Source organism: Eleginops maclovinus, chromosome 2, assembly GCF_036324505.1.
Source record: "Eleginops maclovinus isolate JMC-PN-2008 ecotype Puerto Natales chromosome 2, JC_Emac_rtc_rv5, whole genome shotgun sequence".
In the NCBI taxonomy this organism is placed as follows: Eukaryota; Metazoa; Chordata; class Actinopteri; order Perciformes; family Eleginopidae; genus Eleginops; species Eleginops maclovinus.
In genome coordinates, this window is record NC_086350.1 from 22,322,503 (window position 1) to 22,338,941 (window position 16,439).

The following is a 16,439-nucleotide window of genomic DNA, read 5'->3' on the forward strand; positions in this document are numbered from 1 at the left end:
GGGAAATTATAGGCAGCACAGCAGATATTAGCATCAGCCTGCGAGCTAAACCAGCCACCCGGATTGGCCAGATTATATGCAATTAAGTAATGACAGCCACTCTTCAGCACCATTACCTTGTGGGAACTGGTGTGAATCACACACAGATTCAACATCCCCCCTGCTCAGAATTCAATGTTTTCCTACATTAAATGACACAGCATTTCTATATGCCAGTGCTTTGATATCTGCCAGTCAAAAATGTAAATTACATTTACAATAAAATATCACTGGACAAAGAAACATAACCACATGTCCTCAGTTCCCCTACAATGTGAAACAAGTGCTTTTGGTGTGAAGGTGACCAGTCATCAGTGACATTTACATTGCATCTCATCTAAAGTCACAGTGAGTGAATAACAAAACAGAGCAGTACAGAAGGTCAGCATCTCTGAATACAATAAACAAAATATGCTGGATAAAAAACAAGCAACCACAATACAAAAAAAAAAGTACCTTGTTTTCAATTTACGTAACATGTAAGTCTGCTATACAGCCGCGGAAAAGATTAACAGACCACTTTGGCATTATCGTTTTCTCTTGTTTTATTATTTATAGAAATGTCTTTGAGTTAAAAAAAATAATAATAACTATTGTATTCTACAAACTAATTACATTTTCATCTGTGTTGGAATTCAACAGACACTGGAATGGTTGCCATACATGTAGAGATAAAGATGTAAGAAAAAATTGGAGTGGTCTCTTATTTTTTTCCGAAACTGTAGTTGTGCTTTAGACCCACACATACACATTGTATCACACACAACATGCCTGCCTCTCATCTTTCTCTATTCCATTTTTCCTCACTGAAATGCATCCTTACACCTACTCATGTTAACAAACACTAAGTCTCTATCTCACTTCTGCCTTGTTGCTAGCTTACCACTATTTGTCCAGACACACACACACACACACTCACTTTGTGGTCTTTGTCGACAGAGCTCTTAGTTGTGACAAAGTGCGCTCTGACCGACTACTGTCCACACTGCCGGACACAGTTACTTACACTGTGTGTGTGTGTGTGTGTGTGTGTGTGTGTGTGTGTGTGTGTGTGTGTGTGTGTGTGTGTGTGTGTGTGTGTGTGTGTGTGTGTGTGTGTGTGTGTGTGTGTGTTTTACAGCAAGTGCTAAGAGTGAAGGAGAAAGAAGGGATGAACATGCAATGGGTGATAATGGATATGAGAGACAGTATGACAGGAGAGGGAGATAATCAGAAAAAATAAGCTATAAATAACCAACTGACACACACACACACACACACACACACACACACACACACACACACACACACACACACACACACACACACACACACACACACACACACACACACACACACACACACACACACACACACACACATACACAAACACACACACACAAGCAGACACACAGTGAAAAGGAGGCATCTGATGCTATCATTTGGCTGCACTCAGTTGCAATCACACCTTGAGGTCAAGCAGCAACATCCTGATCTGAGCAAACACCTCTGCTCTGGGCTCTTGTTTTTTCCACAGCTGGTCATTGGATTTACCACAGATTGAAGCGAGTCATTTCTTGGATGGATGGCCATGAACATAAGGACAAATATTGACAGTTTCCAGAGGATGTCTGCTATGGCTGCTGATCCTCCTGTCATTGTTAGCATGCTGATGGTATCATTTAACTAGCCTAAAGTTTTCTGTCCGACTGATTTATAGACCAACAGCATGGAGACAGAAAATGACATCTATCAAAACGGGTCTTACAGTTGATAAACCCTTCCGATTGGATCAATAAATACATGTTTAAGGAGCCGTATTATTGCCCTATCATTTTCAGGTTCATCTTGGTCATTTCTACCTCTACTATGACATCTACAGGCACATGTAGAGGCATGTTAAGTCCTTTTTGAATATGTTTTAATGTTCATAAAGCTCTTTATTTTTCTCATTCTGCCTGTGCTGCAGCACCTCTTCTCACCCTCTGTCTGAAACCAGAGCCCAGTCTGCTCTGATTGGTTAGCTGGTCGGCTCTGTTGTGATTGGTCAACTGCTTAGAAATGTGCTGGCCTATCACGTACAATGTGTTGGAGTGCTAGCCAATAGAAATGCAAGTGTCACATAGGGATGTCATTATCTTATGGAAGTGAAAAAAGGAGTCCAATGGAGGCGTAAAGAGAAACTCTCTCGAGGGAACTTTAGGATTTTATCCTTTGCATAATATTTCCATGCCCAAAAACCTATAGAACACACTTCAGGAAAGGTGTTGATTACAATCTAGTGGAAAAAACAAAACCCATTCACCTCCACATTTGCTTATTCGATAGTAAGTAAAAAGGCTGAGAATAAAAGCTCTTGTTTAAGCCTGAGAAATTGGTAAGGCACATAATTTCCAATGAGACAGGTAGATGTGGCGTTTCTGCCGTTGTTCACTTTTTGAGTCTAACAATGAATCCCCTGCTGGAGAGGAGTCCTGGCTCCAGGTTTGATCATGTGCTGATGGAGCACTCCTTGCCAAGGGACACAGTCTGCTTCACACAAGTTCAGAGGGGTTGTCAGGAGCAGCACACACATGCGTATAAACTCAGGCAGACAGGGGAACAGAATAATTACAGTTCAGTATTACATCTGGGAAGACCTCATTAAATCCGTCTGCCATTATCTCTCTGCTCCACTGTCACACGGTATCTCTATCTGCCTCTAGCCTCGGCCAAGTTCTCTTTCATCCCTTATTCCTGTGCGCCCCCCTCTCTCATTCTCTGTACATTTCTTACCTAACATCAAACTTGTTCCCTGTCAGTCCCTCCCATCTCCTCCTTCTATCCTAATTAGGTCTGCTTCTTTACTCCTGTCCTCTCGCTTCCTTCCCTTGTACATTTGCAATCAACTATTAATTAAAAAACTTGTTGTCCCTCCCCAATGTCTGATTTCTACAGGGAAACACAGGTGCATGTGTACACAGCCCACATGAACATGACACCTTTCCGTTAGTTGCAGTTAGGGAACAACAGCTGCACAGAGTCACACCCATAAAATCATGTGGTACAACTATTGTTTGCTGGATTTCTTTTTAATGCCAAATTCAGTCAAAATATTGGCTGGAAAACCAGACAGCAGGGTTAGGGACCTATCAAACACATACTAGGCTAAGCTGGTAAATGTTTGTCCCCTTTGAAAATTCTTCATCATGATCATGATCAATATCTGTAATATTTTCCCACTGGTTCTCTCAAATCACACCACTTCGCTCCCACGGTCTGCTATAAATTATTGCTCTTTGTTTTGGGGATTCTGTCACTTTCTTAACATGTTGTAGAGTATACGGTTTTAATATATTTTGTCGTTTAATGACATTTCTCATTTAACGTAGGCCATTTGAGGATGCAGGACCATTTAAGTGTTTATTTACTTACAGACCTTGATCAAATCTGGGCTACAACCACATCTTGTACCCCTCTGTTGCCAGTAGACTTCAATATGAACATATAAATGTCCCTTGTGAGAGGCAAGAAAACATTCCAAGTACAATGTCTGTGAAAGCTCCTTGAGCATTAGAGGAAAGTATGCTTACATAAAGTCATCTAAAAGAAGTAGTGGCTCATGTCCTGCATTTCAAGTCAACAGTTCAATTATGGGAAGCGGTTGCTCCAGGAGAAGTTGATAGCATCAATATTGTAGCCTGTATAAGGTCACCATGTGCTCTGTTACAGGGAATGTAAGGCATTTGTAAGCCGCTGAGTCCTCCAGACTGTAAGAAGGACTGGGACAGACAGGGAGGGATGGAGAGGGCCACAGGTTTAATCAGGTCGTCCCAGATACAAGGCCGAAATGTAATTATTCAGTTCTCCCGTCTTCCCCTGTGTCAATATTAATTACTTACTCTGAAGGTTTTAAACCAAGGAAAGCACAGTCATCTAGCAGAAACAGACAAATAGGGCCTTCCTGCATTCAACCACCAGATAAATGGCTCTGGCCTTGCTGAGGCAGAGCAAAGCAGTCCTATAGTGGAGGCTCAGGCTTAGCAATAAAACTGTCTACTTAATCCTGGACAACTGCTGGATATATTGCAACGAAATGTTAACCAGAGACTGATAAAAAGGAAGAGAATAACTTTTGTTAACTTTTTCATGTAGAACCATCATCAATTTAAAACTGTAATGCGCATAATTCAATGATTTAGGTCGTAATATTTAAAAAAACGAATGATATTCCCAGCCACCTCAGCCATAGTTTTTGCAAATAAATGTTACCATGGAACAGCGCGGGGGAAAAAAGACGTTTGGTTTTTTTTTCCTCATGTTTTTTCAAAGCATTGGAATTACTTTGTTCTTTGTTGTGTATGAGAAAAAGGGACATTATTTATTAACATATGATTTGTTTGATTTGTGTATGTTTTTTTTATGAGGTTTTGGTGGAGGTGGTTCTTTATTTTTTTGAGCGATAAAAACATATACATAAATGATATTAAATTGTCTAAATGTATATTTTATGTACAAATGTAAATAAAGTGTAAACTGCAATTTGTCATAATAAAAGATTTTAAAAAAGCATGATAACACACTAAACTTAACAATGTAGCTGCTTAACACCAGCATGCTAGCAAGCGAGAGGATTTTCTTTTTCAGACGGTAAAAAAGAAAAGAAAAAAATATAATGCAAGAATCCACTTGATAGGTTTTAGAGACACTGTCCAGAAAAATACAAGCACCTGTATGATGTAATGTGCAGCAATGCAATAACCATACCGTCTCTCAATGTTATTTTTTTTAACTATGGCTTCAGTTGCTTTTGTGTTGACTCAACCCTGAGGCTGTACTTTGTGGCGGTGTTGTATCAGACAGCATTATGCGGAAGAGTGCTCCTTTTTAACACTTTATCCACATGACTTACATACTGTAGGCTGCCTGAAGGGAAGACCTCACGGAACCCTTGCAATGCAACATCTCAAACTAAAATATTGTATTCATGATATTGGATTTGACGCCTGTCCGGCAAGGCGTCTCAAAAGTAGTAGCCTATGCTGGATGGAAAAGAAGAGTTTCCATTTTTCTGTCTTCACTTAGGTGTGATACTAACACAGAAATAAAAGCATGAATTCCAACACACTCTTCCAGCTACAAACCCGGCCACAGTCCTCATCAGCTGACTTTCTATCAGCTGAGTGTAGTCACTGTAACAAGTCCCCTTTGTCTCACAGAGCACTGATCTGACGTGAAATCTGCCAAATAGGTCTAACACAAAAAACACACTCCCACAACTGAATCAACTTATCCACACAAACATGGCCACAGTGTGTGAATGTGTACAGGCATGCACACCCACACGCACAATTTCCTCCTACAAAAGACCTTTGTTTTTTTATAAGAAGCCCTGATTAGCGCGCGGACCACACACACATACAGACACATTGACCTGGTCTGATACAACTCTGCAGACCATGAAAGAGAGCGGACATAGCTTGGAGCAAAAAAGGCTTTTCATATAATCAAAACTAATGACAGAGGTAGAGAACAAGGCAGGGTATTAATGTAGAGACAGAATAATGTGCTCTATATTCAAAGCAAATGTTGAGTCACAACCAAAACTGCTGATGTGATCGCGCATACTGTATGGACCTTGACAGTTTGGCTGAAACGTGGGTCTCCACACCCTTATTAGCAGAGCTGCTTTTAGCAACAATATCTTGGGGAACTTGTGAAAAAGCATTCAACTGCAATTAAACCTGCTTTGACTGCAGGAAAAAAGTTGTGTGCAAGTCAAAAAGGAAGACATGTAACTCGAAAGAAGAAACGAGTACACAATGAAATGAAAAAGGGGAAGTTTCTCAATACACTGGTGAAGTGATGACGTGTTTCTGTTGGCCAATGAAGAAGTTTACACCCAAAGGACTCCCTCAACAGAAAGCACTGATATTTTTCCACTGGATTTGGGAATAGTTCTGAAGATCTGTGGCACACATGTTTCTGATGTTTACAAGTTTTGTTCAGCAGGATAATCTCCACATATTGACACCAATTGTACTATTTCTGAAGCATAAATGTAAAGATAACGAAAGGCTACAAACGAACTGTGTCGCGGTTGCATGGCTTCACACATGCGCCCTCATACCAAAATAAAGATTGTTTTGTAAAAAAAAAGTGATGCAAGAAAACAATATTTCTGTTAGTCTATTTGACACAATTTTCATATTTTTGGAGTAATTAGGCAGTTTTTGTCAGACAGGGAGAGCTTTGTTTTCAACAGAGCTCCGACATCTTTTTATCATTTATGTCTGCAGCGCCATCTTGTATACTGCCATCATGTTCTCGCGAGAATTGATATTTCTTACAAGATCAGCGCCCTCATACTATATTTCTCGAGAACAACCCCTGAATGCTCACCTAAAGACGGCTAATTTTTGGCATATGGCACTTTTTTTTCATGTTGCAGCTTGTGTTAACCACAGACCTTATTTAAAGTAAAGTAAAAAGCTAAACCCTTCTTGAGGTGTAATGACTCATTCCTGCATCACTGTATTGAAGATGCTGTGTTTGTTTACTTTGATAAATATCGTGAGGTGGACTGCTTCTCATTTACAAAATGCAAATAGGATTGAAATGCTGAATACATACTGTTATCAGACACTGCTTGGTCGTGACAGCACACACAAACACACACTTACAGCTTTCATGAGATGCTTCCTTGCTGTTATTTCACAACTCACTGAGGCAGCCAATCAAATCATTCAGACGATGAACACGCCCACGGCTATATTTAACCAATGAAGGGTGACTATCTGGCTGACGGACTGTTTCAGACGACCAGTTACAGACTGTCTCTTCATGCAACACTTGAGTTGGTGTCGACATGAGTTCCCCCACTGCTGTTGCCCTCTCCCTCTCTTTTTATTTTTTCTCTTGTGTTGTCTACCAATCCCAGGAAAAGGAGGCTAATTATTATCAAGGAGAACAGAGTCCAGCAGAGGAGTACCCTTTGCACCTTGTCAACCATGTCCCCGTCTCCCTCTGTCACTTCCTCTAGGTTGCCTAATAAGTGAGAAAATGTTATTTCACTCACCAGTCTCATCTCAAGCTCAAAATGGCTTTGCTTCCCTCCTTTTTGTCTGCCATACCTCAATCACACTTATCCTCCCTTCACCCTCTCTCCCCTGTCGTTTCTTTTCGCACTCCCACATCACTTTACCCTTTAAAATTGTCCTTCTTGTTAGCTTCTGCTGGGTGTTCTTTTTTCCCCTGTTCTCCGAGTAGTCTAGCCTCTTTTTCATCCACCTCTTCAATCTTTATCACTCCTCTCTGTATCCGTATTTCCACCACTTTCAACAAACTTCCTATTTTCTCTAGAGGAGTCCTTTCTAAGCCCACTTAGGGGCTACTCCTCTCTTTCTTTCCATCTATAACGCCCACTCTCCCTCTGCCTTTCTGCACAAAACACTGTTTTTTTTTTCCTCCATCTTCCTCCCCTTCCCCCTTTTATTCTCCTCTTCTGAGGCTTAAACCTAATTATCTCCTGTTCTACAGAAACCACACACACGGTGGGAACAGGCTGTGGGAAGCAGCGCAGCCGTGAGGGTCGGACGGCGTTTGTTCTCCCTCCGGCCAGTCGCCTCCGATCATGTCAGCATGGCACAAACACACACATACATTGTGGGAGAAAGCCAGCAATGAAGGAAAAACTGAAAGACAGTGGGTGTAAAGTTCTATATATTATATGCTCAAATTCTAATTGTTGCAGAGACATTTTTCAATATTTATAAAAGACATTCAGCGTACTGCTAATTTTAGACAGGGGTTTTAGCCTTATTCGATGGGCTACACTGAGCAAATGATGAATGATTGGGCTTTACAAAAAGAACTGTCCATGTGTCTTGACTCCTGACACTCCAGGCATTCTAAGCATTTATAAACAAAGATGATGAAATAATGACTGAGCAGTGGCTGTCCTGTGTGTTGGTACAAATGACCAAGTGTGTTATTGAACTACAAATCAAGAGGCCATGTCTATTGATGCTATTCAGCGCCGGTGAACATCAGACGGGATAAAAATAGATGCAGTTTACAGGTAGTTTTATCTGGGTTATAAACTGTTAACCATGTCAGAAAGACTCATGGTGCTCAAATTGTCCAATCGTCTAGATCTCTCTGCTGCTAACATGCTTCTTTGTGTAATTTCAAATGTATTTACTTCTCTCCATATTGTGAATAATAAATACATAAATTAGGTCTATAGCTTGATTTGAACTTTAAGGAAATCACAGAACATTATAGATATAGATAGATTGAATCCTGATTCCTACATCTCCCAAAATGCAACTTGATAGTATTGTTCATTCACTTTTACTGTTTGGCAAACGCTCATGTCTTTAACATCCAATGCCTGAGTTTGTTACGCACATTTCCTATTATAAATGTGTTTCCAACAAGCCAAGGTCGAGATCATCATTTGGGTTATTTTTACTTTGAGAGTACTCCCAACAGGGCCATTATTCAGCTGTGTTTCAGTATAAACCATGACAAGTAAACCTGGAGCTTAACAGCTATTCCTTTTCAAAAATAACCCAATAATACAAAAAAAATACTAATATCCATATGTGGACTTTGTCCTTGTAGAACTAGCCACTGAGCCAGAGCCTAGAACACACATCTCACACATCAATGAAAAGAACAAAAGGGAGGGGGCCGCACTAGGATCTCTAATCCTTCCCCCACTTTTTATAATGGCTGTGCCAAAGGGTGGCTTACTTGGTTCAGTTCAATTAAGTGTTGCAGCAATGAGTCCTAAACCCATAAATTAGTCAGCATTTCAACTTCAACCTGTTTCGAATGTGTTTTTGTTAGAGGCCTGAAATAAGATCTTTGGTTAGCACAACATTTTGAAATTTACTGGTTTGGTTGTACAACATAATACAGGTCTTAAAAAAAGCGGTAGCCAACAAGTGATTAAATAATTATACAAAACATCACCACAGCAACACGTTCCGCCTTTAGCTAAGGGACGGTGAGGTGAGGTCATGTGACCGTTATGTAGTTTGTTGCAAAGTTAGCTTTTTACTTTTATGTATTTAGGCCTATGCTTTAGCAATTAATTAAAGTGGTGATAATATGCAGAGATTATCCCGCTGAACAAAACATGTAAGCATCAGTGTTTTTCACAGAGCTTATTTACTGCAATAATCCAAAATCCGTCTGGCTTTATTTGAGGGAGCATTTAATTTATATTTCAAAGACTCATTATTACAGTTGTATTTATGTGAAGCACAACGTAACATGCTGTTATAATAACGTTCTCTCTTAGCCTTTGAAAATTAAACTATTTTGGGAGAAAAAAATGTTTCATAAATAACAATAATCATAATCATAATGTATATGTGCGACGATGAGTCCACTTATCGCCTGAATTGACGACTAAAAATATCTTTAGTCGAGGGCAGCTCTAGCTTAATGTACTAAAACTTTCCTATAATAGTTTCCTTATACACATACAGTGTGCGCTGCTGGAGAGGTCGGTGTGCCAGCTGGGCAGCGAGTGAACCTTTGCACACGTTTAAACACACACAGGCTCCATAAACAGATGGCCTCACACACACACACACACACACACACACACACACACACACACACGAGATAAAGGTATGTTGTTAACACATGACCAAAAGTCTCTTGACTTGCTACACTCCTTGATAGGCCATCATGTACAACCTGTATGTAAACCACATACGCAACCCAGTATTTCACATTTATCTTGCTAAAAATCCTTTAAATTTGCATTTTCTACAGTATTGTAAACAGCGCTTCATATTACCACTGACTGATCACATGCAGTGCTGTAATACACACACACCAACAGCAGCTCAACATACATCCCATGAAATCGAATTTTTTTATCAATTTATCTCTGTCTCTCTCTCTCCCTCTCTCTCTCTGAAGAAGGCAAACACACCCACACACACACACAATTGGTCACTTGAGCACACCCCAGATGTTCAAAGCACTGGGAAAGAAAATGCAGTTAAGGGCTTTCCACTGCTCTGATGCGGTTCCGGAAATAGCAGAGCGTCTCTGAACAGGAACGTAAAGGCTTCCCTACAGGGCGATGTCCACCACTTGAAAAGCAGCTTCCCACTCTCTAATATCAGATTCCCTTTGAATCGAAATACTAACACAAGAGCAAATTGTGAAAAAATACACGTAATGGATCAAATGGCACCACTACAGCCATTAGGCTATTCCAGTTTGGAAAGACAGAAAGGTGGTTCTCCTGCGTTCGTTGAAAATGTGGGCTAGGTTTATGACATCATTATCTTTGTTTAGGGCACATTGCATCACATTGATTTCTACACTGAAATAGGGTGGCCCTTAAGAAGCATGCAGAGCATATTCAATCAAATAAAACAGCATGTTTTTTTAAACAATTAACAGATAATGTAGATGCAGTATCAACAAATCATGTAGAAACAAGAATAGCTCCTAGGCTGTCCTCAAACAGAAACACAGAGGTGGAATAATTGAAACAAGTAAGCGTGGTGTGAAATGCTGAAAGGAAACTGGCCCTCTTTCTGTCAAGAAATACTGTCAAATTAATAGTACCTGTACACCCATCTTTTGCATGCATAATAGTTGGAATAATAGCATAATATGCTCGAGCCTTTGTGGACTCACACAGCCACATATTAATATTGTTTTTATTCAATCTAAATCACTCTAATGTGTGATTTCCTGCAGTGAAATGAAATCAAGAGTACATTTGCTCCCAAGGTAATGGCCTATTATATACATTATATGTTTAATGAACCTACTAGGAGCATTGGTCAGTGTGCAGAATGTGCTGTGCTGCTGGAATGACCATTAACAGCTGAGAAGCAGGCTCATCTGGATCCAATGAATCGTGTCCTCATGTGATATGTCATATAAGACCACAACCAAAGCCTATTATCGGCTAAAACGCACTCGGCTGTCTATGAAATGACGCAGCAGAGGAGATTCATGAGAAACCATATGTCACCACTGCCCGGATTACAGATAAAATGACAGAGAGGGGTTAAAGTACAGTACGGTTCCGTAAATCCTGTAAATATATTATATGATTATTGCAATGATATAGTAAAATTAAAAAATACTATTCAATTGCAATGAATTCTACACTAAGCACAACAAATAGGTCCCTGTAGGAGTAGGAGAGGACACTGTAATTATACTGTAGAAGGAACAAAAGACAGTTTTAATTATCGCTAAGTGCCACAGGTACACATTACGTTTCTACAGGGATAAGACAGGAGCACTGTGGTAGGATTTTATCAGAGCTTTATGGGATGGGCTATATTAGTAAGAAGACATTAAACACCAACAGGCCACAATGGTACGGGATGTTCTATCATCCTTCCCTTTGTGTCAAACTGTATCCTAACATTGTTCAACTGAAGTCGTGTTTATCCGTGGCTACAATTCATGTATATATATATAAACCCCAAAAATACTGAAACAAAGTGTGTGAGCACAACTAAGGAGAGAGTAGAAATGGAAATTGAAGTGACAACTTCAATTTGCTACAAGAGCACTATATATTCCCAGCTAGGCTTGGTGACATGGCCACACATCAAATCTGGACCATGTGACTAAAGCAGAATTTGTTAGTTGACATGTCTTTGCAGCGTGAAAAGACAAATATTCCAATGAAAACAGTCCATATCATGCATACATAGCAGTAGAGATATTCAATACACTTTGGCTTCACCCAATTTGGTACAGGACTCCGCCCACATAGAGCAACATCAGATGTTGGACAAGGTCAGTTAGGGTTAATGTTTGGGCTGCTATAGGGTCAACAGTCATGCTTTCTCAAGAAAAGAACATGACACCGAACGACAGTGCTTTGTGTGTGTGAGTGTGTGTGAGTGTGAGTGTGAGTGTGTGCGTGTGTGTGAGAGAGACAGAAAGAAAAGGGACACACATCCACTCCATACGGTTGGACCATGCTTTTAAAGAGACTTACTTCATCTGTTTGACGATGGTACTTTTCCCTGACTCTCCAGCCCCTGAGGGATAAGAGACAAGAAGACAATTTAAACAGGTTGTGTGTGTGAATGTGTTTGTGTGTGAGCAAGATGGAGACAGAGTGAAAGACAGGAGGGGTGGGAAAGAGAGTGAGAGAGAAACAGGTAGAATCAGCCTCTTAAAAACCTAAGTGAATATGAAGAGCAGCAGCAGGGTGAAGATAAAAAGATGGAGAAAGTGGCTGCACCCTTTCTTCCTCAATGTGCCTCTATTATTCCTTTATATCTGCCATTGTTCTATTAAGTCTATCAAATACATAATTCTACTTAAAGGCTACTTTCCCACAGAGAATCAATGAATCAATCTCCCACCCCAAACCAATGATACAACACTGCCTGTGCTTAGGCCTCCACTGCTGCATAATGCCTTTTTATGTCCCCCCCCCCCCCCCCTCTCTCTAATCAGCAGTTATCATACATTTTCCACCTTTTACCCACTGATTCTTCAGAATTACCATGTATCCACATATTTAATAATAAAAACCTACCATAGCAGGTTGCTTAAAAGTGATGTAATGAGAAGGCAGGGTGTGTTTAGTGTAGAGAATGAAGCTAATCAATGCCCATGTATGGGATTTTGGCTCATATCGTTGTTTTAGTAGCTGATTTTGGATGCCATATCTTTATTTATGTCCAGAAAAATCTTCAGTAATGGATGGGCATCTTTTACCAGATGCCCACCCCCTCACACCACACCTTTCATCTCCCCCGAAGCGTTTCATTTTTGCCGTGACTCTACAGGCCCTACTGTGAGCAATTCAACTCTTACCGAGCAGCAGCAGTTTGACATCTTTGGCTGCCGTGACACCGTCCTCCTTCAGGTTTTTCTCGATGGCTTTGCTCCGATCCAGAGCCGCCCTCTCCTCTGCGCTCAGAGTACATCCCATGGTTAGAGAACACAGCTTGAAAGCGTAACCGAAACCTTGATCCAGAGAAAATAAAAGCAATGAAAGGGTGGATTCAACGAAGCGTGTGCGCGGAAATAACGATGTCTGCAAATCCGTTTTTTCTTTTCTTGGTTGATTTCCTCCTTGTCTGCGCGGTGTCTAAGATCCCTCTTCCTCTCGCTCTCTGGGCAGCTCCCTCTCGCTCGCTCTCAAGCCAGGGGTACGGCTCGGTTAAAGCATTTAAATCACTTTGATCCACAGCGCGAAAACAACTCGTTGTAGCCACCGCAGTTTCTCAAACGGTGTCTCGGTAGTGGGTTGTCCGTCCGCTCGTCCTCCGTCTCTATTCGGTGTAAGTGTCGGTAAATCACGGTAACGGTTCTCTTTTCTCCGCTCGTCGACAGTAAGCTCTGTTACTCGGCTACAGCTCGCATCGTTTGATTCCAACACGGCTTCTACTCACGACGGCGCACAGCTTTCCTTCCTCCGTTTAGCTCCTCCGAGGCGGGCGGCGGGGACTCGCTCTGTAACTCTACTGCCTCCCGGTAGCTCCGGTAGGGGCTCGGTCGTCCGTTAGTTCATTCGTTCAATTGCAGGTTGCTGACGTCAGAACCGTGAAAAAGAGAAGTGGAGAGGGGGAGCATCCACACTAAGTGGCGCGTCCTGGTGGTGCAAAGTAAGCTTCCTTTAGAAGCTTTTTATCCAAAATTAGCTATATCAAACAGTTAGAACACATCTTAAACGCATGATAGATTTGGTTCGAAAATATAATTTAATTCTCACCTCAAGCTATGAGTGTACACAAAGTAAATGTGTAGGTTTTGTTTTAATATTTCTCAACTGCGCATGGATATATCGATCTAGATTCATGTTATGCGGTCACAGGTGCGTTAACGACATTATAATTCACACATAAAACCCACTTCCTTTTTAGTACAAACTCATTTACAGGAAAATAGTCTATAGGGTTTGCAAAATGTGTATTTAACCGGTCTCAAAAGTGGTCAAATTCTATGATAAACATAATTATAGAAGATCACGCTACTATATATGCACTACATCATCCATATATTGTCTTCAATTGGCTTACAAAATGTATTTGAATTGCAGCAATGTACTCCAATAATGACACCACAAATCTCTAAACTACCCTCAAGAATTTAACATGTTTTATCTTAAAGTATGCCTTTTCTAGTGTCCATTACATCACACCACCAGCAGGTAAATCATCTTTAAAAATGGATGTAATGTACCTTTTGCATCTCCCACCAACCGGCACCTGGATTATGACTTGAACCCTACGTTTGTGAAACCATTTATAAACAGGGTGTCTTTAATCACGTTGTTATGGTCTTTTCAACTGTTCATCAGAGGCATTGTTTGTGGACTGCTCTTTTTATTGATTTAATATGCAAAGCTTTAGAAATTGATTGATTAATGCACTGGATTTCATGGATTCGAGGGAACCCTTCCCTCAGTCGCTGTGATGACGGCTAATGGCTGTTGGCAATGTCTTGCACCCAACAGACGTATGAAATGAAACCTAGATGTTATTAGGAAGCAGTTTCCCAATGCAACATATCCTGGTGCCTCTCTTATAGCCTGACATGGTTAATTTTTCAGAAAATTGTGGAACTAACACAAGGTAAACTAAGACTTTGTGTCAATTTGTCTTTTGCTCATGATTTAAAAGAGCAATGAGACAATTTGACTCCATGTACAGTCAATTAGTAATGTGGTTTATTATAATCCAAAACAAAACATTTTCACTGAAAACTGTGTTGCATTCCCTTGTATACTCCTTTATATTCCCTATAAAGAATCCATTGCCATGTTTTTAGTGCAGGTACAATTGAAATCTATTTTCATCCAATTCAGTTATGTTAAAACATTGGGGTTAACATTTCATCCTTGGCAAATTACAAATTATATAAAGCAACAAAAAAAGATGCCCTGGTTTAGCCATTAGCCAACATTTTTGATTAATTTAGTAGTGAAGAAAGACATTTGTGTTTGTGAAGCATTACACTCTGCAGTTCTGTGCAGCTTTAAAATATCTTTATTTCATTTTGGTTTTCTGACCTGCTTTAGTTTATAGTTTCAAGACTCTCATCTGCCCCCTCATATGAAACCTAAGGCAGCCGTTTCCTGCAAACAAACTCACACAAACTGAGAATATGCTACCCTGCCTGGAGGACCTGCATGGACTGGCAGTTAGCCAAAGTGAACAGCTGCAGGAAATCAAGCATTTGCTAACTAGTACCTAGCCACATCCTGGTGTTTTTAAAAGGAAGTCTATTTTGAAACAGTGATTGAACTTTGGCAGTTGGGGGGGTTACTGTTTCTCAGAGATTTTGAGATAACAGTCACATGCTAACATGCTCACACAATGATAAGGAAGTATCATGCTAACAGTTACTACGGCTCATTTGCCTAAATGATGACTCTTGATGAAAAGTATGTATGTTTAAAAAAAATATCACAATTGATAATCCAGGAACTCTGAATATCATCATCAAATTCCACAACAATACAATCAATAGGAGGTGGTGGTACTAGAAGCACATTTAGAGGATAATACAAAGTCCCATGAAAAGAATGTACATTCAATGTCATTTCATTCTCCATTCAACCCATTTCTCCACTCCTCTTTTGCTTTCAAGTTTCAGTGGCCTTTATGTGATCCCTTCAGAGCATACTTCCTGGCACAATATGGCACCCTCTTTTCTTTTTCTCCCAGGACCACCACAGGTGTCATTTTAAATAATGTTTTTCTTAAAGAAAGCAAACTTAAGGAGCCCTCCGATCATGACCTTCATAGTGTCTTGTGTCCATGGAACAAGGAAGTACAAACAGGATTTCCTGCTCATGTGATATTTATATTTTAGTAAAACTGAAAACAATTGAAAGGTTTCATCCACGAATGTTCACAACATTTCACTGCAATCCAATCAAAAAAGAAAGAGATTGGGACCACCTGACACAGCAAACCATTGAGACTATGAGTCTCACCCCTTATTCAGGCTGAGTAGTCTTATTATTAATGCTTGAGTAAATATTTGACAAACCAATTTGAAAATATGTTGTTTGTATGAGATCTATGTTCATGATGTTTTTGAATATCCTTACAGACAGATAATTGATGATAAAGTTGACTTGGACTTTTCAGATATGCTACTTCCTACATAAAGTATTATTAGGGTTTTAGATAAGTAAAAATATGTGATATTACAGTAGAGTATAGCTTTTAAAAGGCAAAAAAAGCACATTATCTGAGAGTAAAATTATTTTTAAATGGACATCTGGTGCATTTCTGAGCATGTTTTCACTTTAAACATCAAATTCAGCGAGTGCAATTTTATCTAGTATGTAACACACACTATATTCATTGATATCATAGAGACATTGTTGCAGTTAGGGCAACTTCTGTCTCCCTTTCCTTCCTTTTTCACATCTGCTCAGTCCGTTAAAACACAGGCTGTGGTTA

General features: G+C 40.1%; 1 protein-coding gene across 2 annotated transcripts in view; it reads right to left on the minus strand.

The window, feature by feature from the left end:
- The window catches only part of gnao1a (guanine nucleotide binding protein (G protein), alpha activating activity polypeptide O, a), a 91,735-nt gene extending 78,149 nt beyond the window's left edge, over positions 1-13,586 (minus strand). The window contains exons 1-2 of one of the 2 annotated variants that reach the window (XM_063896847.1): positions 12,835-13,586; positions 12,005-12,047 (exon numbers count right to left, since the gene is read on the minus strand). In XM_063896847.1, coding sequence (XP_063752917.1) covers positions 12,005-12,047; positions 12,835-12,952 — 161 coding nt within the window. In that variant the 5' untranslated portion in view covers positions 12,953-13,586. The remainder of the gene's footprint in view (positions 1-12,004; positions 12,048-12,834) is intronic. The other variant, XM_063896844.1, reaches the window with a different exon arrangement.
- Positions 13,587-16,439: the final 2,853 nt, after the last annotated feature.